Source organism: Lutra lutra, chromosome 9, assembly GCF_902655055.1.
Source record: "Lutra lutra chromosome 9, mLutLut1.2, whole genome shotgun sequence".
Classification (NCBI taxonomy): Eukaryota; Metazoa; Chordata; class Mammalia; order Carnivora; family Mustelidae; genus Lutra; species Lutra lutra.
Genome location: NC_062286.1, coordinates 143,330,879 through 143,355,117, shown reverse-complemented (window position 1 = coordinate 143,355,117; position 24,239 = coordinate 143,330,879). Strand labels below are relative to the sequence as shown.

Here is a 24,239-nt window from a genome sequence, read left to right as displayed (position 1 = left end):
CCATTCCTGGGGGGTGCCGTGGTCTAGGCCTCCCACACTGCATCCCTGCTAGAGCCTTCTACCAGCGTCCACTTCCCTCTTGTTTCTGTCTCTGCTCAAATGTCCCCTCAGAAGCCTTTGTTGGCCTCCGCATCTAAAGGAGGCCTGCCCTGAGCTCTCCCTAGCACCAGGAACAGGGGGTGGTGTTGACAGGCTGTGGCAGGTATGGCCCCAGACCCTCTGCTGGGAAGGTCTCTCCATGAGCAAAAGTGGGACATGGCTGGGGTGGGGCATGGCACCAGCTGCCCTATCCAGGCCGCTGGGTGGGAGCGGGAGGCACTGGCACTGACAAGGCATGGGGCCAGCCGGTCAGGGTCCCCATGGGGAGGTGAGCCAGCTGCTCCGGTGTCAGAGATGGCCTGCTTAGGGAGGTGAGGAGCCCCCGAGACTGTCCAAACCCCACACCTGGCTGGGCCCAGGAGGCAAATCAGCCGGGGGCGGGGGTGCTGGGTGCTGCATTTGAAGCCCCCCCCACCCACCGTAGCTCAGAATGCAGCTGAGAAGTTGTGTCCTGGGGCACGGAGTCACAACGTAACAGGGAGACGGTGGGACAGGGGTCCTCAAGGCCATGGAAGGGTGGCACTTCTCTCTGAGGGCCCAGGGTGGGGAGCCCTGGCCTTGCCCAGGCAGGGATGGGCTCCGGGCCCCAGGGACACCCCTCCCTGCAGTGAGCAGCCCCCCTTGGCCAGCACGATGCCGTTTATCTGAGTGCGGAAAATGGTACAAAGGAAGGCGCCCCACCCCGCTCCTTCGGCTCCCAGGTCCCTCCTGGACTCGCTGCTCCTGCCTCTTCCTCCCGCCCGCACCGCCGTTCTCGGTGCCGAGTCTGGGGAGGGGTGCAGGGTCACTGTGGGCAGCATGGGGGCCATCCTGGCAGGAGAGAAGGGGGGACAGGTCTGAAGGAGGTGGCAGGCAGCGGACACCCAGCCCACTAGGCGCCGCAGACTCGAGCCCCCCCGGGTCTCAGCGTGGCCAGCGTGGCCAGAGGGTCTGCTTCTCATGGCACCGCTCGTATGTGTCCCCCACCCAGGGCCCTTTATCCACTTGGGTCAGGTGCCCACTGCCGGGCACAGGTGGTCTCCACTCTTGACATGCTCACCCCTGGCTGGGGCCTCCCTGGGCTCCCCTGTTGCCCCCACATCTGCCCTTGGGCTGGTGAGACCCAGGAAACCCCACTTGTAGTTGTACCTCAGCCAGCCGGTAGGCCCTGCCCCGTGGCACCCGCACTCTGCCCGTGCTGCCCCTGGCTGGCACCTGCTCCCCGGGACCCCTCCTCCCGCAGGTGGGGGCTCACCTGCTCCTCCTGGGGGTCCTGGAGGCTTGTTCCCTCCCAGCCCCGGGGTGCCCATGTGACTGAGGGCTCTGGGTTCCCCTGAGCAGGAAAGGGCTGTGTTAAGCTGAGAGGTGCAGGAGGTAATACTCTCCCTTCTTGGGGACCCTGTCCTGACAGACAGGAAGACGGGTGCCTGAGCCCCAGACAGACACCAGCTCTTGGCTCCACCAGGTCAATGGTGTGGTGGGGGCCAGGCGGGGGAGGCTCGGTGGGGGGTCCTCGTGACAGCCTGGGCCAGCTTGTCGGAGAGGGGGTGGTCATCCCAAAGGCCATGTCTGGAGAACCGGGATGGGCTGTGGTGGGAAGGGGCTTCCCTCGAGCGAGGCCCTCTCCCCTAACCCGATGTGTAGCCGGAGGTGGGAGGCAGGACCCCTCCATGCTGCTCCTTTCTCCCCGTCCAGGCCCACGAGCTCTGTCTCCCCTATCGGCCTCCCATCCATCCTAGCACTTGAGCTGTGACCAGCGGTGCAGCCCCAGTCAGGCGGAGGGACATAGCACAAGATCATTAGACCAAGCCGCCTGCTGCGCCCAAGCATGTGAGGAGGACAGAAGGGAGGGGATGGCAGGGGCTCCTTTGAGGACCCCAGGAATTCCATTCGTGCCCTAAGCAAACTTGGTGTGTGCTTGGGGGCCCCAGGGGGATGGGGAACAGGGCCCACAGGACCCCCAGCCCAGTACAGGGGGAGGGGCTGCAGTGCACCTGACCCTCCCCACGGAGCCAGTACCTCTGTTCTCAGGGCGCAGGCCGTCGTCTCCCGCTTCTCCAGGGTGCTGGGCCTCACCGAGTGTGCTGGGGGGCCCGGGGGGCCTGGCGCTCTCACGGAGGAAGGAGTGGAACTTCAGTACATGAGCTGGGGGTTGGGGTAGAGGGGGCATCAGCAGGGTGGGCGTGGAGTATAGGGCGCCCCACATGCTTTCCCCCTCACTCCATGGTGCATGGCCAAGGAGAATGGCCACGCCAGGCTGGGCTTGCTGGTGACGAGGGGCCCAGGCTGCTGTAGCACAGAGGCTGCATGGGAGGCCTGGGAGGCTCTGGGGTCCTCACAAGGAAGCTGCACCACTCACCTTGGATGGCAGACTTGCAGGCCTGGCCCAGGAGCTGGTAGATGGTGGCCAGGGACTGTGGCTCGCCCTGCAAGGGAGAGTGGGCCACGTGGCCACGAGCCATGACCAATGGCACGGGGGTCAGTGGCTCCCCATACTTCCCAGGAAGTGCCCAGACCCCAGATAGGGGCCTACTCACCTTCTCTCCTTGCTCCCCTTTGGGTCCTGGTAGGCCCTTAAGCAGAGGAAAAGGAGAAAGTGACAGAGAAGGAGGAGCCACGTCTGGGTCCCATCCTGGCTCCCCTCTGGGCGGGGTGAGGGCTGCATGCGGAGCCCAGGCCAGCTCCCCTCTGGGCGGGGTGAGGGCTGCATGCCAGGCTGGGCCAGCTCCCCTCTGGGCGGGGTGAGGGCTGCATGCCTGGCCGGGCCAGCTCCCCTCTGGGCGGGGTGCCCCCTGACTCTGCACCCAGTGGGGCAGGGGTCCCACCCACGTGGGCGGAGGAAGACCAGGCAGGGCGTAGCCTGATCCCAGGGAGCAGTAGGGAGTGCCCCAGGGACAAAGGGGCTGCCCTTAGCAGGCAAACACAGGACGAAGGCCCAGAAACCCACAGGCCCGTATAGAGCATGTCCCCACCCGTGGGCCTGCTTTCCTCCCCCTCCCCAGCTGGAGCCCCCTGGCTTATAGGCCCCGTGTGCCCCCCCACCCGGAGCCCAGAGCCCCTGTGTCGGGACCCCTCTGTGAGGTGGCTCCAGGCCCTCTCTGCTCCGGGTGAGCCCCAGACCCAAGTGCTTTGCAGGCCTGGCTCTACGAGGCGGCCTGAGGCTTTTGCTCACATTTGCTCTCTGCCCCCCAACTCCTGGGGAGGTGGTAGGTGGGACTTACCGTGAGCCCCATGGCCCCTGGGGGTCCTCTCTCCCCACTGGTGCCCCCGGCCCCGACCGTGCCCTGGAAGCCCTGCAGAGGTGCGGGGTTAGCTGTGGGCCCCCCAAGAACGTGGCTCCTCCTCCCTCCCGCCCTGACTCCCTGTGGTCTGGGTCCCTGCAGCCTCGGACCCAGAGTGTATCCCTTCACGCGGCCTAGCCTCTCATCCCCACTGCGGGGCTGGTCCACGCCCCAAGCCCAGGGCAGAGTCCCACCTGTCCCACCTCTCAGCCCTGACTTTCCTACAATATCCCTTGACTCTATTCCAGCTGTCCTGACTCTGACCATCCCTGAAGGGCACGTTCGGGGAGGCACCAGGCTGAGCCTGTCTTGCCTCTCCACCCCCTCCCCCGCCCCGCTCAGAGCAGCAGGGACCCCACTGGCTGGGGAGGGCAGCCAAGAAGGAGAAGGGGCCCTGGTCGTGTCCTGCAGCCTGCCTCACCCACCCACCCTCCCCAGGCCCACCTGAGTCGGTTCCCACCATGTGGGTCTCATGCAGGGGTGCCTGGGGCTGTCCAACCCGCCTGGGGAGGTGGGAAAGGCCCTTGCACGGTGCTCGACAGGCCCCATGGACCTCTGCAGGGTTCCAGCCCAGGAGGAGAGGTCTCCTGTCACCCCCTTCAGCTGGGGCCTGCTCTGTGTTCAGCCCCAAGCCTGGGCAGGGGGGTGGGGTGAGGGGTTGGGGTAGAGGGTCGCAGGGCATGTGGTGCCTACCCTGGGGCCTGGAGGTCCAGGCAGGCCGGTGCTCCCCTCAAGGCCTCGCATTCCCTGAGGGCAAAGGAAGAGGCAAGCTGGGGCGGGAGGGGGACTGGCAGCCCTACACGCCGTCACCCGGATGCCCACATGGTCGCAGACACGACCGGTCCCCGGGAAGGTGGCGCGCACCCCTGTGTGTCACTCTGAGAGCCCGGGCGGCCAGCCCAGCTCAGGGCCTGCCTCCCCGCCCCGGGGCAGTGACCGCAGCCCCCTCCCTGCAGGCCAGGCCGCCACCCCCAAGGCCTCTGGCCAAGACCCTCCTGTGTCAGGGTTCTCTCCCACCTTTGGTCCCTGGAGGCCGACCTTCCCTGGGGTGCCCTGGTGACCAGGATGGCCCTAGAAGGGAACATAGATGGCTGGCCAGGCTGAGGCCAAGGTCTGAAGCTGGGGAGGAGGCCCGGTTCCCGAGACCCACGTCCCCAGCCCATACCCTCCTCGCCCACGTGCCCCGAGTGGTCTGACCCCACTACCTTCAAGCCTGGGAGCCCATGGTCCCCTTTCTCTCCTTTGACCCCTGGCGGGCCCTGGAGAGGAAAGAGACTCAGCAGGAAGTCTGTTCTGGAGGAAGGGGGAGGCAGCACCTACCCCAGGTCCCTGCACGGTTCAGGCCTCAGTCCCTGGCGACCCCTGCTGACCTGCAAGACCCTCAGGTCCCATGTGTTTGGGTGGCCCAGGCTCTCTCTGCGGATGCAGGCAGGGGAGGGGCTGAGAAGGCCTGGGAAAACTCTAGCAGCCCCTCCTTCGATCCCGTCCCTACTGGTACCCCTGGCCCTCCAACTGACTTTGGTACCCAGACCCAGGCTTGTGCAGAGACGTCTGCACCACACTGCCCACCCCAGGAGGGGTCCTGTGGCGACCCTCTCTACAGCCAGGAATGGACCGATGCCACGGCTCCAGGTCCCAGAGCCTGGGAACCTGTCCTCCCTTCCTGACCTGGAGGGATGCAGAAACCGCCGTGGCAGTGCCAACCCGGACGGGCAGTCACAGCCCTCCAAAGCCCAGGCCCAAGACTCAGGCCTGGCTGGAGCATCCTCCCCAGTCTCTGAGGGACAGGGGACACCCACTGTTTCCACTGCTTGACATCGTGGGGGCGGTGAGAAGATGCTCTCAGGTAACGCTTGTGAGCCAAGTGTGTAAGTGTACCGACCTCCGCAAAAAAAAATGGCAGTCGCTCTCACACACGAGCATCAGTGAGAACGTCGCCAGTAAGACGCCGCAGACAGCCCCACGCCGCGTGGCGGGAAGGACCCAGTTCAAGCAAGGCAGCCCAGGATCCAGCAAGACACTAAGATCAGTCACCAAACTAGCAGCTCCAGGATGAGAGGTTGTCGGGCTGTGTCCACAGCAGCAAACCCGATTTAGTACCCCCACTCGAGTTCCACTCTAGTAAGACAAGAACGCACAGACGGGACGGCCACCCCCCAAAGTCTCTGTCCCCACCCCGCGTGGGGTCTGCACCACCATGGGCGGTTAAACGTGGTCAAGACTCAGGCACATGGTGGTTTCCACAGAGCGTGAACGCCCCCAAGAATTAGTAAGAAAAGTGACCCGGTGGAAAGGGTTCAAAGGACATTTGTCCGACAAGAAAATTCCAGCAACTTCCACAGGGAGCTGGAGCTGCTTTAGGAGAAAAGCCTGTTAAACTGGCAGCAATAGGGTCCCCTGGTCAGAGCACTCAAGGTCAGGGTCATTTCTGGGGCTGGGGAGCTGGCCCCTCCCTGGGGAGGGCACCTAGCTTCTAGCTGTGGGGCTCCCTCTGCATTCTCAGGAAAGGTAGGGTCCAGCCCCATGGGACTCCCCACTACTCACCCTGGGCCCTGGGAAGCCCTGCTCTCCTGGGGCTCCGTTCCTTCCAGGGAGGCCCTGCAGGGGCACGGTAAGGGCTCAGCGCAGTCCCCCCAAGGGCCCCACAGTATTGGCCTGGACTGCAGTCCCCAAGTTTAGGTGGAGAAGGGGAAGGATCTTCCAGGACAAGAGAACTCCAGCCTATCCTTGCCTCCCACAGCCTCTGCGCAGAGCAGGCTCCTGTTCTGGCAGGTCCTGTTTCAAATCCTGACCCCGTCGGGTATGGGCCACGGAGCCCAGAGCCAGTGCCTGTCGATCAACAGTCTCACTGCAGGCCCTGCCCCATGGGGGATGGTCCAGGGCCTAGAGAGCCGCCTCCCAGGGTCCCCCAGCCAGAGTACCCAGGACAGAGGCCGCCCACGCGGCTGTGATGCGTGGCCAGGCCATGTCACACTCACTGGTCCACAGTGCTGCGGCCCCACGGGGAAATTGGGGATATACTAGACCCCACACAGAGAGAGCTCAGCTCAGGGGAGGGCAGCAGGGGGAGGACAGGCTTGCTGGGAGGGTCGCATGAGGCTGGGCACACGAGGCAACTGGGGGACATGAGAGCCCCTCCCATCTGTGCGGCCGGCTGGGACCCCTGCTCGGTGCCGTGGCCATGGAATGTTGCCAGGAGCCCCTGGTCACCCCAGGGGAGGAGAGGATGGACTCACTGGAGGTCCTTGGGGCCCTGGGGGCCTAGGGGTCTGCGAGGAACAGGTGCAGGCAGAAGAGAAGGCAAGGCAGGTCTCTCCATCCTTCTGGGAGAAAGGAGACCCCACTCATTAAGTGCGTCCCCAGCTCTTCTCGTCTGAGCTAGAGCTCAGAGTAGCCACAGACTCTGGGGTTCTAGGACACCTGGCAGGCTGGGAATGAAGGGCAGGGACCCCATCCTGGGCGCCACCCCCCAAGGCTGCCCTGCCTGGGCCGTCTCACAGTCCCTCCCAAGTCCCGAGCATGGCCAAGCCCAGGGTGGGTCCAGTGCGAGGAACCCGGCCACATCTGCAAGGTGTAGAGGCCGACCAAGTCTCTGGCGGTCCCTCTGGCTTTGCCGGCTGAGCCCCTTCCTGGCCTGCAGCGTACACCCCAGCAGGAAAGGGCAGTGGGCACCCCTGCAGCTGGGGACTTCCTGACACATTCCAGCCTGCCTGGCTCCCAGGGCCTCAGGCTGCCCAGGGTGCCGGCTCTGGCCCAGAGGCTACCTCCTCCAGGAAGACTGTCCTGCTCTCCCCCAACCCCATGATGATGGACATGCTGTCTACCCCCAGACTCTAGGAGCCTTGGCAGGCGCTGGCCCACCTACCGCCGCAGGGAGCTCGCAGCACACGTCCTCCTCTGCCCAGGAGTCACTGCACACGATGTGCAGCAGCTGGAGCTGGAACTATGACAGAGAGGGTCGGCCAGACCAGGCCGGGTTTCCGTGGCCCCCTCCGGCCCAGCCCAGCAGGACAAGTCCCGTGCTCACTGTGGCCGAGCTGCTCCGGGGGTCCCGGGCCTTGGCCAACCTCCCCAGCATCACGAAGCCCGTGGCAGGTGGGCTGCCCGCCTCCCCAATCGGCCTCTCAGCCACCTTCTGGCAGTCCACATAGAGCCTGACCTTGGAGCGGCCCACGGCCACGTGCACCTGCCGGACACCAGCACGGGTTCCCCCACTGCCCCAGCCAGCCAGGGGGAGCAAAGGCCCGTCACCAGGGTGGCAGGACCCTGACTCCACCTCAGGTCTCATGGGACACCCCCTCACGGGGCCTCAGTTTCCCCTTTATAAAGGACACTGAATCGCACCCTCCCAGGGCAGCGGCCCAGGAAGGGCTGGAATGCTCTCAGACCCACATGAAGACATCCGTCTAGAGGGGAGTGCGGAGCAGAGGCTCAGACAGGCCAAACATGACTTTCCAGGAAAGCGGGAGGTGCAGGGGCGGGCCACGGTGTGTGACGGGGGCTGCGGGTGGGGGGCAGGCACGTCCTGTGTGTCCTGTGGGGGGGTCTGTCCCCAAACTCAGAGACTGGAGGAGGGTCTTGGGGAGGCACACTCCAATTGTTCAGGAACCTTCCAGGACCTTGTGGAAGCTTCCAAAGAAAATCTTCCTCACTTCGGGCAGGTCAAAGGTCACCTCTTGCAGGGTGGCCCTGGGGTCGTGGTTGAAGTAGGTCAGAGACTTCCTACCAGCTGCAGGGGAGGGGTGAGGAGTGCATGGGACCCCCAGAGCAGAGTGGGGTGGTCCCAGGTAGGGCAGCACGCCAACGCACCCCAAGCCTCAGGGGCCCGAACATGGACGTGGCTCTGCCTGGGGCATCCTGGGCTGGAGCGGCACAGAGCTCCTCTGGATGCACAGACCCGGGCCTGGCACCCTCCCCACGGACTGACCATCCAGCAGGACCCCCAGGATGGGCTGCAGGTTCTCAGCTATCATCTGCCATAAAGCGAAGGCCTCACGGGGAGTCTCGGGCAGCACGCGCAGCACGAAGACCACCGTGTGCTCCGGCGGGAGCGCAGCCAGCTGGGGGCCGCTGTGGGGGCACAGGTGGGGGTGACTGCAGGCCCAGGAGCGGTGGGGGGGTCCCACCATCCCCCAGACCCACAGCGCCGCAGTGCGGGGGTCTGCGACCATGCTGGGCCTCTCCTGCCTCCATCCCCAACAGTAACGTGCAATATGTGGGGGACAGAAGCGCCCCAGGGTGGTGGGGGTTCAGCCACACATGCTCTGTGGCTGGGACCAAAGGCCACCCTACCAGAGTCAGTGTTCACGACACTCCTGGGCAGGGTGCTCCAAGACCCCATTCCCTGGGGGCTCTACAGGGGCAGAAGGGGGCAGGTCACGGGGGCCTGGTAGGAGTGTCTCTGGGCCTGTGTCCTGGGGTCAGGAGCCCACAAGCCCACAGGTGGCTCTGCCCTCGGGTGTCGACCCTGCTGACCCGAGCTTGTTGGTGTGCTCAGAACAGACAGGCAGGGGGTGTGTCTGTGCCAGTGCCCACTGGTGCATGCTGAGAGGTGGGAAGGGCAGGGAACAGGGTGTCAGGTCACCCAATAACATTGTTCCTGCAGGCCTATAGCCTCACTCTGTGCCCTTCGTTTGCTCTTAGGATAACCAAGAGCCCAAAGAGCCAGCCCTGCACATTCTTGGGGTTCTCTAAGCAAACTGACCCCAGGGCCTTGGAACAGGCTGCTCCTTCTTCCTCGGTGCTTTTCCCCTTCCCTATTGTCTCCCTGATGGCCCTTACTTGTCTACCACTTCCTCAGCAGGGCATCCTGACTCTTCAACTCTTCCCAGCCTGGAGCCCCACTCTGGCAGCTATCACGGAAGGGGGCACTTGCTCTGGGTGCTCTCCCCTGGGGTGGCTGATCACATCTGGGGTGGGGGTCCCACCAGCAGAACCGTGAGCTCCAGAGGGTAGATAGTGAGCGCCTAAGAAAGTCTGTCACTTGCAGAAAAGGGACAAAGATGGAGACCAGGCGTCGTGCCAGCCTCATCCAGGGAGGACAGACTCAGGGTTCCGAACACTCAGAGCAGCCCGCCCCGATAGAGACCCCAGATTCAAGCTCAGACGGGAGGAAGGGGCCACTGAGAAAGAGACCGGCTTCAGCCACCCACACGCAGAGGGAAGACCTGTCAACCCCGTGGAAGAAACATTAGCATGGGAGCAGGTTGGGGTGGGTGGGAGGAAGAGGACGGTGAGGGAGCCATGAGCTCAGACGGGAGGACGGCGGCCGGCAGAGCAGCACCTTCTGCAGCCGCGCCCGCCACGCCAAGTCCTGAATCGGGGCGGCCTGTGGTGAGTGTGGTGCGGCGAGCTGCTGTGTGGTTTCCAAAGCTCTGGCACAAAGCCAACGACCGCACTGAGCACGTACAACCCGCGAGCCTAAGGAAGGGCCATGCGGGGCGTGGCCCAGTGAGCTGGATTCCACTGGCTCCACCAACAGAGTGGCCATGAGGAGCCACGCCGCCTTGCCCACGGCCGGTCCCGGAGCAGCGCCCGCAGGCACCCAGGGGCTCGCAGCTTTGCCAGACCCACACACACCCAGGACGCAGGAGCTCCTGAGGGACACAAGCTTCTGTATCTCCAAGTCTGAGCAACGCTGGGGCTGCGCGGGAAAAGGACCCGCAAGTGGCCGCATTCCACCCCAGTGAGATTTGTTCATCTGCAAAACCCCGCCTGCCCAGGGGGGGTCACCTCGTCGGCTCTGGGGGGCTTGCACCTGCCACAGCCTCCCCAGGGAGACAGGGGGCATCACGGGGAGGATGTGGCCACCCATCCCCGCCCTGCAGCTGCCCCCTCTGGATCCCTGTCCACTCCCGGGCCCCCCACCTGGCCCGGCGGGTCAGCTGAGCGTCCTTGAAGAGCGTGAAGGTCCAGGCGCAGCCGAACGCCGCACACTCCATGGCAACGCCTCGGAGGGACACGTGCTCCTGCTCCACCAGCTCGAAGGCCACCATGAGGTTGAAGCCTGGGTGGGCGTGGCAACAATAAAGGGGTGATCAGAGACTCGGGGCGGAGAGAAAACACCAGGGATCCAGGGAGGGCGGAGAGGAGCAGCCCAGGGCACACAGACGGGAAGGCGGTGACTCGGACAGACGCACCCTTGGGGCCCGCGGTGGGTGGGAGTCGGGCTGGGTGACGCCACCCCTGTTAGCGGCAAGGGTGCCCCGCCACAGCACCTGGGCTGACTCAGCAGGCTCACGGCGTCTGCACCTGCTCTGACGTCAGGGGCACGAGTGAATGTGACCTCGCCTCCCTGGGTGCCCAGTGTGGCCCTGGGCCTGGGGCGGGAGCAGGGGAGGTGGGAGAAGCCGCACCCTGCTCTGGGCAGATCTGCCACTCATGTCAGCCCCATGTCGGGGGCCGTCCTTGGGGGACCCCGGCCTTGGCCCCTCTCCCAGCTCCCAGTTAGCAGAGAGCCTGCGGGAGGCCGTGCAGGACCCAAGGCCCCGGCCTATCCTCTGCATGGCCATGTCCCATCTGTAACCTCCATAGTGACGTGAGAAGAAAGCACCAGCTCATGGGGATCCCCTGCCTGACTGCTTCTAGTGACCCCATGACCTGGTGCACTGTCACTGCCCCTTCATGGCAGGTGGGGGTCCCCGGCTGCCTTCCCCAGGAGGTCCCAACAGGAGGAGGAGGAGGGACAGGTGGGAGATGGGAGGGTTCCTACCTGGGAGGGGCCATCGGGGCTGAGGGTGGGGCAGGCTGCTGGGAGGCAAAGGGAGTCAGGGTCAGTGGCGGGTTCGACTCCATCCGGGGCCCCTGGTGGTCCCCCTGCCCTCAAGTCCACAGTGCATGGGAGCCACAGCCTCGTCCACACCGGCTTGCTGCTCTCCAGGCCTGGGGACCCCACACCACGGGGACGGGACAGAGAAGGGACAGGGACGGTATCCTGAACCCCTGGAGCCACAATTCCAGCCCCAGAAGACAGTGCCCAGCCAGGGGGGCTCCGATTGGGTGCTGCACCCTGACACTGGCCACCAAAGGTGCCAAGGGGCCAGGAAGATGCATGGCTGTGCGGATGTGCTAACCTGGCCACGCAGGCTTCCTCCACAGCCAGGGGCACAGGAGGTCCTCTGAAGTGGTCCGCGGGCCGGTAAAGGCACCACAGAGGGAGGCCCCAACCCCCAGAGGCATTCAAGCCAAAACGGGACGGCCCTGTGGAGGCCACAGAAGGAAGCTGCAGCGGCCGAGCTGAATGGCCTCTGAGGGTCCTCTGCTCTGAGTCTGTGATTTTCCAAGGAAACCAGCAACAAACCAGAACCAGCATGGTCCTCTCTGCTGGGTCCCGGCCTGTGGGTGGCAGTCCCCCAGGGCCCACTGATGCCTTGTCTATGAACTTGATGCTTCAAGGGAGGTCAGCCTGGGCCTCCCAAGTAATGCCCCTGTGACCCTCGCCTGCCCCCTCTGTGATCTGCATTCGGCTGGCCCAGGACTCCTGCCGGGCTGGATGTCTGCCCTGACCTCCTGGACACACGCACAGAACCACGAGCCCACTCCGCAGTTCCGAGTAGCTGCGGGCAAGGACTCCATCCGGCCCCCGGCCGCACCAACTCGCACCCGTTATATTGGACTGATACAGTCTTAACCGTGGGCTCACTGTCTGCACTGCACAACAGGGAAGGTTTCCATGAAAACCCCAAGCTCCCTTCTGCGACCTCTGTGCTGCTGGGTGGCGTGCGGAGCACCACAGGCAGCACACCCTGCCAGCAGGTCCCCAGGGTCCAGGCGTCCAGGTGCCTGGCTGGGTCCGGGGTCTGGTTGGGTCAGGCTGGGTCTGGCGGTCTCGGCGCCCACTCACTCATCCGGCCTGTGGCAGACATGGGTGCGCTCTCCCCTGCTCCGTAGACCGCTGAGATCTGGACCCTATATTTGGTGGCTGCCAGCAGGCTGGGGAGCGTCACATGGTTGCTGGGTCCTGGGACAGAGATCTGGGAGGGGGGACACAGTCACCTAAGCCCCCCACCCCAGACCATCTCTGCTCTCATCTGTCTGTGTTCTGCCACGGAAGTGTTGCCCCCCTCCACAGACAGGGTGGGCTCTCTCCCTGCCACGGCACCCGGGACCTGGGGGCCCATGAGGATCCTCCCTGCTCCACCAAGACCCACCGACTTCTCTGGTCCTGAGCCTGAGGCCAGCACGTAGGTGAGCTGGTAGTGGAGGACGTGGCCGCTCGGGGGCGTCCAGGTGACTCGCAGGCTGCTGGGTGACTTGGAAGCCAAGGCCAGGTTGGAGGGCGGGCTCCGGCGTGCTGTGGGGTGGGCAGCACCTGGGGGCTCAGAGACGGCGGCCTGGAGGACGGCCAGGACGCCCCGCCGCCACATCCCTCTGCCCCCTAGGCTCGGCATGGGTGGGGCCACTGGCACAGTCCTGAGGACAGCCGGGGATGTGAAACCTCGCCACCCCCCGACCCTGGAAACACCTGCCGGGGGTGCTCAGGGAGAGCCTGTGGACCCAGTGGCCAGGCCACAGGGTCAGGGATTCAGGAAGCTGTCAACGGTTCTGGGAGTCTGAGGTCCTGGGCCGGGAGCTGGGCGAGTCTGGGGTCCCTCTGGGCTGTTCCTGGTCCTCACGCAGCTGAGGGACACAGGGGTCACCTACAGGAGGTGTAGCGGAGGGACACCGGGTCACTGTGGGTCCCGTCCCTGTAGTAGGCCAGGATGGTGATCTCATACTCCAAGTGGCTTCAGAGGCTAGGCAGGACCGCCACGCCCAGGCTCCCTGGGACAGAGATCTGTGGAGAAAAGGGACAGGCTTGCGTCTTGAGGACAGGGGTCCTCATGTGGGCCTCTGCCCACAGGCTGCGGGAAGTTGGGTGCCCTGGGATGAAGGGCCAGGGTCTGAGCGCTCCTGAGTGGGGGTGGTCTTCCTCTCCCTGCCCCACACCTCTCGGGCCTTCCCATCTCCCACGGGCGTCCACTTGATCTGGTGGACGAGCACTCCAAAGCCGAGGCGGCCGCCCACTCCAGCTGGACCTCGTCTCTGGGGAGCTCTGTTGCCGAGAGCTTGCTCGGGCTGGGGACTTTCCCTGGGAGACAGAGCGGGGACACCGAGGCTGGGGCGGCGGGGCCTGGACGAGCAACAGTGCGAGGAGGGGCCAGTGCACCCCGCTGAGGCTCGGGGTCCCACATGCTCCCACCCTGGGCAGCTCGCCAGATGCCTGCCCCCGTGCTCTTGGAGGTTTTACAGCTGCAGGATGACACCTGGGGGACCACACAGAGGGGAGCCCCAGACCCCTCCAACAGCCATACCCACATTTCTCCCCTTTCCCCAGGGCCCGGCTGCAGGCGGGGCTGGTCTGCTTCTTGAGGGGCCCCACGTCCTGCCCTCCAGGGCCCTGTGCTCCACATCACACCTGCCGTGTCTACGTGCCCCCACCTAGCGCCCCACATCACACCCACCGTGTCTACATGCCCCCACCTAGCTCAGCACTGCCCACAGCTGCCCCTCAGCTGATGCGTTAGCTTGAACCAGCCATCGGGGGAGAGATGAAGCCGGCCTGGGGACCCCGGCCCGACCTCGGTGCACTCACGTGTGGTCAGCCGGCCGGTCAGCGTGGAGGAGCCGCCCGCGGGGTAGAGGCAGGTGATGCAGACGGAGTAGGTGGTGGAGGAGAACAGGGGACCCAGAGTGGCTGAGGTGGCATTCCCAGGGGCCTCCACCTATGAGGCAGACAGACACACAGGTGCAGGCCTGGGGCCAACTCCCCACACTGGGGAGGGGTCAGACTCTGGCAGGAGGAGACCCCAGCCCGGGACGTGTCCTAGATGGGGGAAGCTGCCACGCAGGCAGGGCCTCCTGGGCCCCCGCCTGCTCCCACCCCTTCTCTCAAAGAGCCCGACAAGCCTCTCGTGAGGCCCTGGGACCTGCAACCCACTGCCCAGAGGTGGCTTACAGGCCTGCGTCTGAGTCCTGGCTCCACACCTGTCCCCTTCCCTGCGCCTACAGCCTGGGGCTCCCAGAGGCCGGGATGGAGGCTGCTGCTTGCGGTCCCCCCACAGCAGCCCAGGCTGGGGCCTGGGGGCTCCTCCAATAGCCAGCAACTGTGAGCGCAGGTGGGGGGCTGGGGGGCTGACCCCTGTGTTCACCTTGTCCCACTGGACCCCAGGGCCCCCAGGCAGGGGCTGCTCTCACCTGCCCCGAGTGGCTGCCCTCACTGGAGACAAAGCCGACCCTGAACAGGAGCACGGGCCTCGGGACGCCCTCCCAGAACACATGAGCCGAGTCGTGACTCACTTCCAAGAAGCCGAGGTGTCTGCGCAGCACCAGGGCGGCTGGGGGACATGTCACAGCCTCAGAGACCGGCCGGCACCCATTCCCCAACCAGCAAGGCCACCAGAGGGCTCTGGGAAACCAACACCTGGGGGAAGGGGCGCTTGTCCAGGGGGCGGCCGCCGGGGGGTGGACGCTTACCGGTCCTGGCACGGATGCCCCGGGCCTCGCTGGCCTCCGGCCCTTGCAAGCTCTGCACCCGGATGTCGTAGTCCGTGCCAGGCTCCAGGCTGTCCAGCAGCACCTCTGGCTGCCCCACCTGCACCTGCAGGGGTGCGGCAGGCAAGCTGGCCCCTGCCCGAGGCGCTGCCCAGTCCCGCATCCCCCAGAGCGCCCTCCTCTGCCTCCCTCCCAGGGGGCCTTGAACCTCTCTGCCCTCCTCCTGGTGGCGCGGGGGGGGGGCTGGAGAGCATTGCACCAGGTACTGCGTGGCCTCGGCCGATGGCCGCCAGGTGAGGCGGACGGTGGTGGGCGTCACTGCAGCCAGGGTCAGTGCCTGGGGCGGAGGCAGAGGCGTTGGGGAAGGGGGACACTTTAGGGACACAGCACCTTGCAGAAAGCATACGCACACACACGTGGGGGCCTCACTCTAGTGACAGAGGGCCCTGGGTCATGCAGAACTTGTGGTGGGTCTCGGTGGAGACGGAGATGGGAAGGTTGGGGGCACCCACAGACCCATCCGACTCTGCCCCCAGACTTCGCTTTAGGCCATGTTTCCAGTGGACAGCTCTGGGGAAACATGGCCGCCCTGCGGGTTTCTGTTTAAGACTGCCTGCCCTGAGGGTGAAGGTGCCAGGTTCCCAGGTTAGAAACCCCACAGAGAAGCCACACGGCGTAGGGTCCAGAAATGGCAAATCTACACTGACAGCCACAGACCGGGGAGTGCCAGGGGCTGAGGGGCTGGGGGGCCAGGGGCAGCAGCTTGGGGGCCCGGGCTTCTCTCTGGTGAGGAGCTATTCCACAGCCAACTGTGGACAACGGCAGGACCCACGGCCGCTGAGCCTCACACCACACGGCTGAGTTGTTGCAACGTGGGAATTACGTCTCAAGAAAGCTTTTAAGGGGGCTCATGGTGGCCCGAGAGGGCAGGAGATCCACAGCAGGTGCGAGCAGCTCAGAAGAGGACACCGAGGGTCAGGAAGGCCCAGTGACACCGCAGGCAGGCTGAGACCAGGCCAGGGTCTGCACCACCCTGCTGGCGGGGGTGACCCCCGAACCCCAGCGTGACGCCACCCTACCCACCTGTGGTCACAAGGCCCCGCAGGCCCTCGCCGACCCTGGCCTCACTGACAGGGAACACAGACACCAAGTACTCGGTGCCGATGGTCAGGCTGTGAAGCGTCATGGACGAGGTAGGCCCGTCCAGCACCACCTAGAACAGGAGCCACAGTTGAGCCTGTGGGGTGGGCAGCGCAGGGGTGTGGGGCGTAGGTGTGTAGGGTGCAGGGTTGTGGGGCAGGAGCAGGGGTGTGGGGCGTAGGTGTGTAGGGTGCAGGGTTGTGGGGCAGGAGCAGGGGTGTGGGGCACAGGGGTGGAGGGTGCAGGGGTGCGGGCAGGAGCAGGGGTGTGGGGCACAGGGGTGGAGGGTGCAGGGTTGCGGGGCAGGTGCAGGGGTGTGGGGCACAGGGGTGGAGGGTGCAGGGTTGCGGGGCAGGGGCAGGGGTGTGGGGCGCAGGGGTGGAGGGTGCAGGGTTGCGGGGCAGGTGCAGGGGTGTGGGGCGCAGGGGTGGAGGGTGCAGGGTTGCGGGGCAGGAGCAGGGGTGTGGGGCACAGGGGTGGAGGGTGCAGGGTTGCGGGGCAGGAGCAGGGGTGTTGGGTGCAGGGGTGGAGGGTGCAGGGTTGCGGGGCAGGAGCAGGGGTGTGGGGCGCAGGGGTGGAGGGTGCAGCGTTGCGGGGCAGGTGCAGGGGTGTGGGGCGCAGGGGTGGAGGGTGCAGGGTTGCGGGGCAGGTGCATGGGTGTGGGGCGCAGGGGTGGAGGGTGCAGGGTTGCGGGGCAGGTGCAGGGGTGCGGGGCAGGCACACGATCAACTCTGGTGGGGCTGAGGTCAGGTCTTGCTTCCCACGGTGACCTCGGCCACCACACAGCCACGGGTGGCGTGAGGATGCACGCCCACTCCTCCTTTCCACTCGCGCTTGTGGGCCACCCTCACCGTCCCTCCGCCCTGCGGGACAGCTGCGTCATGCGTGGCCCTGACTGTCCACGGCAGGCAGAGAGCCCCCCTCACCTCCTGACGGGGCCACCCCTGGAAGGCCGCCACGTGACCAGATACATGAGTGGCAGCTGGGGGTCTGGGGTCCAGGACAAGTGGACGCTGGAGGGGGTCGCCTGGGTCAAGATGAGTCTGGTGGGAGTGAAGATGGTGTCCGGGGCCGGGGTGGCCACAGCTGGTGTGACTGTGGGAGGGAAGGAGGACGGTCAACGGCCCAGCAGTGGCCTGCATTAGCAGCTACCCTGCTCTCCCCAGCAGCCACTTCCCGGAGGGACAGATGTCCCCCAGGCTGCAGACACCCTCAGAGCCCTGGGAGCCAAGGGGAGGGGGACTCAGGGCGTCCCATCTGGGGGCCACAACCGCCCTCTCCCTCTGCCCAGAGGGGCCAGGCAGGACTGTGGCCAGTGAGGGGGACTCTGCTCACCGGGGCCCCGGCTCCCGCCTTGGACCTTCTGGCAGATGAGGCGGCTGAGCAAGCCGGCCAGGGTACCAAGCTGGGGGAAGTCCTGTACACTGTGGACGGTGATGTCCAGTGGCGGGGACACCAGGAGCCGCAGCTCGGCCTCGTCTGCGTTCTTCACACCTGCTCACAGGGTACAGAGGTGAGGACACACCTGGCCCCACCCGCCCCACGCTGTTGTCCCATCCTGCTAGCACGACCAGCGGCCCCTGGCTTGAGTCACCCAGCGGTCTGAGGGACCTCTAGCCCAGGGCAGAGGGGTGGAAATGGAAGCTGCCTGCCCGGCCATGAGAAACCCAGCCGAGGGTGGGGGCTGCTCACCCACAGCAAAGATGGCGACACCCAGGTCCTTGAGGACGCGGCCAGCGGCACGGGCATCATCCTGGGATATGCCGTCCGTCGCTAGGACCACCACCTTGGCCGCCTCTAGACGGGGCCCCGCTCCAGGCTTCAGGTTCTGCTCCCGCACGTGAGTCAGGGCCAGGCCTTGGGCAATCAAGAGTAAAGGCGTGTGGCTCACAGGACCCTCTTGCCCGACACCGCTCCGCCGGCCCCTGACCCCAGCGCAGGGCCCACCGAGTCAGTCCCGCCGCGCCAGTGGGGGCTCCAGAGGCAGGACTCACCACAAGACCCAGGGGGCTGCCTGTGGGAGACGCTGCTTGGGGGCTGCTTCTGCGGGCGCCCCCCCAGGAGCTTGCACCCATCAGAGGAGCCACTCGCTTCCAGCAAGGCTGGCTGACGGGAAGCCCCGTCTTCATCCAAGGTCATTAAGGGGTGATTTGCTCTTTATGAAGGTGTGAGTCAGGCTCAGCACCCACATCGCCTTCGGCTTCAAGTCTGGGAGGCTGCCTGTGGGATGGAGTCGGGGGGACTTTGGGACAGTGACCTGGACAGACCCCCAAGGCCGGGGCTGCTGGGGGCCCAGGCGCATCTGTGAATGTGTTTCCCCCTTTGTAGTGGAGGCTGCAGACGGCTGCCAGCACCTTGTCCTTGCTGCGGAAGGCACTGAGGTCCCACTCGGTCTGGGGGTCTCCACTGTACTGAGTCAGGCCTGGGAGGGGGCAGTTCTGGGTGCTGAGCTGCCCAGCGCACACACGGCCTCACCGGAACACCAGGCAGGGTACACGTTTGCACCCGGACAGGTCACCAGATCGTCCCCCAGCCCCTGCAGGAGCCCCCACCCGCCCTGCCTGGCGGGGGGGCGGTCAGCCTATGGGTGGCTGGTGACCCCGATCGGCAGGACTGTCCTCCGGTTTCCCCAGGAGTCTCTGTGCCTCCTCCCCAACTTGCCGTTTCTCAGAATTGGGCCTCCCCGGGTGGGGGTAGGACTTGTGGGGACACCTCGGGCAGGGCGGTGGGGCAGGGGTTTGCTACCCACCGACTTGGACTTTATTTGGCCCGATCTCAAAGGGCTCAATGACGCTGGCCAGGAAATCTTTGACCTGCTGGAAATGACTATGGCCAATATTCCAGGACCTGTCCACCAGGAAGATCATGTCCACGGGTGTGGGGGGTGTGCAGCGGAACTGGGGGTTGGCTGGGAGGGAAGGGAGGGAGGGAAGAGCTGGGCCAGGGCCACACCACTCTAAAAGCCCCTCCCAAATGGCTCCAGGCTGTGCTCCAGCCCCCAGGGTCTCCTTCTCTGTGTTGGTGGACAGAGAGGGGCCATGGGGCTCTGGCCTCAAGTGTGGCAGGTGGCCAGGTCTTGGGGACCCTCACCGGACTCAGAACACCCTGTGTGAACCCTGGTCCATGGTGTCAGCCCTCTGAGTGCCCTCAGGAAGGGCTAATGAGACCCCTAGGTGCCCCGGCACCTCTGCCTTCCAGTGGCCTCGGCAGGGCTGGTCCCCAGGTGCAGCTGTCGAAGTAGGGACCAGTGGACAGAACCTAGCCAAGGGGTGTCGACTGGGGGGGGCGGTCAACATGGCTGGCAGCTCTGGCCTCAGGCCTCACTGGCTGGGACAGTGGCTTGTTCTGAGCTCTTTGGACACAAAGTCTATAAACTCGGTGCCTCTAGGCCGAGCCCTAGACCCAGACCAGACCCCTCGTGAGGACTCCTGGGTCGGGTGAGTGCAAGGAGATGCCATCTGATGTGGGGCACAGCCCTGCTCAAAGCACTATGTGGCTGGGGAGGCTGTCCCAGCAGATGCCAAGTCCGTCGGGAGACAGCAAGGGCGAGAGAGGGGACATGTCCCCTGAGGAGAGAGATACCGCTTTCTATCCCTACTGTGACTGACAGGGAGACAAAGTCAGGGACATCCTGGTCTGGTGGAGGAGGCTTGGCTGGCAGAAACGCCACAGCTGTCTGCCCTGGGTCACACAGCGGCTCCACCCCCGGCCCCCCCAGGTCCACAGAACCTGGTGTCCCGGCAGTTGTCCTGGCATTGACCTGGCGTCTCCGTCGTTCCCGCAGAGCCCTGGGCCTGGCTCTTCTGCTCCGGGTCTGTGGAGGGCTGGGAAGGGGCCTTGCCCCCTGAGCCCCTGGCTAGGTGCTGTTCCTTGCCAGGCAGCCCTGCAGAGGTCACAGCTGGGTCACTTCCCACCTGCCACACTCAGGTGGGGCAGCAAGGGGCATGGGGGCCCGAGTGCACCCCCAGCGGGTGGCCTGTCCCTGTGAGCTCGGGTGAGTGCCGGAGGGCGGCCGGCTTGCTCAAGGAGAAGCTGGAACAGGAGGGCCGACCCGAGGGAGAGTGTCCCAGCCGCCTGAAGGGAGAGCATGAGTTGCGGAGGGTGACCCTCCCTCACCCCATTCTGCGCCACCAAGAGTGGGTGAGTCTTGACTTGGGGATGAGGCAACTCGGGGCTCAGGGCCTGGGCTCCCCGCGTGGGAGGGTATGGGCTCCGCAGCCGCCTCCAGGGGCTTCCGGCTGCTCCTGTTTGCCGCGTGACTCTTCAGGTCCTGGACTGCAGGGGGACACGCGGGGCTGTGAGCGTCCCAGACCCCTGGGGGGCTGCTCCTCACACACAGCCCCGCTCTGAGGCCGGGTTCCCTGTCCAGGTCACAGACTTACTCACAAACTCCCTCTGCGCCAGCAGGGCGTTCCCAGAGCCGGTGAGCTTGAAGATCTGCACGGTGTAGCCCTTGGAGGGGCTCAAGCCCCCCACTGTCGCCTTGGGGGTCTTGGTGGTCAGAATCACTTCCTGCTCTGCATCGCCTGGGGCGGGGGTGGGGAGAGAGACTGAGACTGGGCATGCATCCAGGCGCATGTGTGTTTGTGTCCATGCACACTGCGGAGTGGGGAGTGCCTTCAACCTCTAAAATTTAAAAAGATTCCCCAAGACTGCTAGTTCACGTCGCCTCCATCAGAAACCAACACAAGCTTTTTCTGAAGTAAGACAATGTCACGTAAGGTCCTAAGGTACTTCTGTAAGTTTTCACAACGGCTGACGCCCAGTGAGGGGCAACCAGGCGTGCAAGGAACAAGAGGAAGGGACAGAAAGTGAAGAGAAACAACAGACGATAGGAAGAGACCCACTGGTCGTCCAGACAATGGAGCTTGGGGCTTTAAGGCAGCTGTGCTACCTAGTTAGGAGACTTAGAGATAAGCCTATGGATTCAGGCATCAAACTAGAAACAACTAAAAAGAAATCCTAGAATGTAAAAACCAAATGGACACTTTCCAAATGGAAATTCTAGAATGGGAAAACAAAAACTGAAGTTGGGAATTCAAAGAACGACTTAACCACCTCTTACATGTCGATGAAGACAAACAGTGGAATACAGGTCAGGATAGAAAACACAAAATTAAGAATGGAGAAATATGGTGTCTGGGGGGCTCAGCAGTGAAGCATCTGCCTTCGGCTCAGGTCAGGACCTCAGGGTCCTGGGATTGAGTCCCGCAAAGGGCTCTCTGCTCAGCGGGAAGCCTGCCCCTCCCTCTCCATCTGCAGCTCCCCCTACTTGTGCGCACCCTCTCTAATAAATAAATAAATAAAATATTTTAAAAAGTGGAGAAATAAAGGAATTAAAAATATAGAAGAAAGAATCAGAGGCAACAGAGCAGGGAGAGCCTTCCGCGTGAGCTGGACGAGGGGGGTTGGCGGTGGGCGCCTCACAGGCCTCACCCTCCCGCTCCTGTCCCCGCTGTCCTTCCCTCCCTTTGACACACGGGTCCTGGGCTGGAGGAGCTGGGCCCAGAGCAGTGTGCCAGCCACTGGCCCTGCCGGCCCTGCCGGAGTCCCGTACCTGCCATGGGCTTCACCTGCACCAGGTAGCCGAGGCCGCTCCCCTCCACCTCCCTCCACTTCATCTGCAGCCGGTCCTCGGGCAGCACGGCCAGCCTCAGGCGGCTGCTCGCTGGGGAGACAAGACCGGGGGGTCAGCACTGACCCCTGGACAGCACCCGGCAGCCATGGGGGCCCAGCCCCACCCACCGGGGGACACTGGAGAACCTGAGGCCTTATCTGGGGCTGGAGGGGGACTGGGTCCTCTGAGGGTTCTGGGTGCCAAGGCTGCCTGGTAGGTCCAGTGAAGAGACTGCCCCCACCCAGGAAGGCCCGCCCGGCTCTGTGAGGGGCGCCCCTGCCCTGCTGACCGGGGCCCAGACCAGCATCCAGGATCAGTAGGAAGAGCCCTGCTGGGGTGCCGCGGCTGTCCAGGGAGGAAGAGGGAGCATGGGGGCCTGAGGCCCGGGGCACGGCCTGGCCATCAGGGAAGCTTCCGGGAGGTCCATGGCAGGGTGGGTACTTTTGGAAAAGGGGGACAGAGATGGGCTTCTTCTGGCTGCTCGAGTGAGAGCTGGGTCATGGGAGGATGGCAGGGTTGGGGGGCGCCCGGGGCAGACACAATGACCAACGGTTCAGAGGGGGAAGCAGCTGGACTGGGTCCCAGGATGTGCCCGGCGGCTCCTGGGAGCACCAGGCTGAAAGGCAGGAATGTCTCATGGTGGAGCCATGAAAAGCCATTTGTAAGCAGGACCCCCTCCCAAGTCCTGCTGATGAAGAGCGCTCTGTCTCGCGGTGCCTCTGACACGTTGGGGGAGACATTCCGGCTGCCTTGGGGCTCTGCATGTTAAGGGACCTCGGTGGGGCACAGGGCAGACAGCCGGGGCCTGCTGGTGGGAAGCCTCCCAGGAGCGCCCCCTCAGCAGGGCCATCCCCGGGGAAGGCAGCCCGGACCTGTAGGACCCCACCCTCTGCCCTCCTAGGGTCCGGGAGACCCAGGTCTGCCCAGAGTCTGCAGGGGCCCTGCTGAACCCGGAGCATAAGGTGTCCGTGGGCCCACGAGCGACTTGGCCCCACCATCGTGTGAACCTGTCAGAGCCACGGGGACCCAGGGACATGCCCCGATGACCACAGCCAGTCTGCATGCCAAGCCAGCACTGAGGAAGAGCGGTCAGCAGACCCGTGACTCCCACCACTTGAGGTGTGGCCACACGGCGCGCCCATCTGCCGGGCACGCGTTCTCAACAGAGAGTGGGAGTCAGACACAGCAAGACTCTGGCAATCGCCCAGGAGTGGCGTCTTCCAACGGCAGAGTCGCAGTCTCCTGCCCTCACAGGACTCGCTGGGAGTCACCCGGGGTGGGGGCCAAGCCAGGGCGCTGGCAGCCACCTTCCCAGAACAGTGCAGGCCAGTGCCCCTTGTGGGAGCTCAGCGAGGACGCCAGCCACGTTCTGCAGATGCGTCCCTTTTGGGCTATTCCAAAGACACAGTGATGAGTGTCACAAAGGCAAGCACCGTCAGTACCTGGTAGCAAGCCATCAGTTTGGGCCACAAGGCGCTGCAGGGAGGGCTAGGCAGCCCTGCATTCTCCCTGTGCCTCAGAGTGAGCAGGGAAAGGGCGAGAAGTGAGAGCAGATGGCAGAGAACGGTGCTTTGCTTGGAGGACAGGAGGAAAAGGGGGTTTTCCTCCTTACTCTGGCTTTCTGCTGCTTGGAAATTTTACACTGAAGAGGTGTCCTGATGGGGCGCCTGGGTGGCTCAGTCGTCACGCGTCTGCCTTCGGCTCAGGTCATGATCCCAGGGTCCCGGGATCGAGCCCACATCGGGCTCCCTGCTCAGCGGGAAGCCGGCTTCTCCCTCTCCCACTCCCCCTGCTTGTGCTCCCTCTCTCGCTCGCTCTCTCCGTCAAATAAATAAATAAAATCTTAAAAAAAAAAATAAAGAAGTGGTGTCCTGAAATAGTGCAAGATAAAGCGTGGATGGAAGAGAGAATTCAGTGCCGCGTGTTAGTAAGTGTCAGAAAGCGCACAACAGCGTCCCCGTGCGGGCCCGACAGATAGCAAGTCTGAAGGTCCAACGAAAGCTGCGGCTAGCACTTGGGGCAGAGGACATAGGTGACCTCTGGTGTCGTCTTTCCTCCTCGAGCACACATTCAACTCAGAACTCCAGGGGAGTCAGGAGTAGGCGGCGGAGAGTGGGGTCTGTGCCCTGCCCTGGGGTGGGGCTGGGCGCTGACCGGTGCCACATTCCCATGAAGTGCCCCCCCATGTCCTTACCTTGTCCCTGGCCAAGTCCCAAGGCAGCACCCAGCCACAGCCAGAGGCAAGGCCCAAGATGGGGGCATGTGAGGGCATTCATGGTGCACGGCCTGTGGGAAGAGTGCGCTCGGCCATCTTCTGTCTGTCCGTCCATCGTCCGCCCATCAATCCAGCCAGCCATCCACCCGTACCAGGCATCCTACATGCCGTGATCTGGAGCTGCCCCCTACAGTGGACCTGTGTCCCGCATGGCCCGTGCAGGTGTTTCCCGGGGTGAGCAGTCAGCTGCCCTTCCCCTGCCCACCCTGGAGGCATCAGCTGTTGCAGCCTCTGGTCCAGCATCCCGCCCTCAGGACATTCTCACAGGCCGGCACCAGGCCCTGACTGCTGGCCCGGCCACTCACTCGTCATGAGGACAGACTGGGACAGCTTCTGCCAGGGCCACAGGGCCTGGGGAGGGAACAGAGCCATATAG

The 24,239-nt window shown here is 64.6% G+C and overlaps 1 protein-coding gene across 1 annotated transcript; it reads right to left on the bottom strand.

Moving 5' to 3' along the window:
- Nucleotides 1–883: 883 nt before the first annotated feature.
- On the bottom strand, nt 884–23,864 carry COL20A1 (collagen type XX alpha 1 chain). The gene is given in 36 exon segments (XM_047747002.1): nt 884–909; nt 2,098–2,223; nt 2,438–2,504; nt 2,616–2,651; nt 3,300–3,371; nt 4,053–4,106; nt 4,377–4,430; nt 4,565–4,618; nt 5,904–5,957; nt 6,596–6,682; nt 7,225–7,302; nt 7,387–7,545; nt 7,979–8,088; nt 8,287–8,429; nt 10,227–10,376; nt 11,081–11,105; nt 12,202–12,331; nt 12,509–12,651; nt 13,002–13,134; nt 13,287–13,345; nt 13,348–13,428; nt 13,933–14,062; nt 14,535–14,674; nt 14,814–14,937; nt 15,040–15,188; nt 15,915–16,044; nt 16,906–17,057; nt 17,307–17,465; nt 17,664–17,830; nt 18,276–18,393; nt 18,721–18,879; nt 19,732–19,854; nt 20,088–20,246; nt 20,354–20,497; nt 21,529–21,639; nt 23,783–23,864. Coding segments are annotated over 36 exon segments (3,888 nt in total).
- Nucleotides 23,865–24,239: the final 375 nt, after the last annotated feature.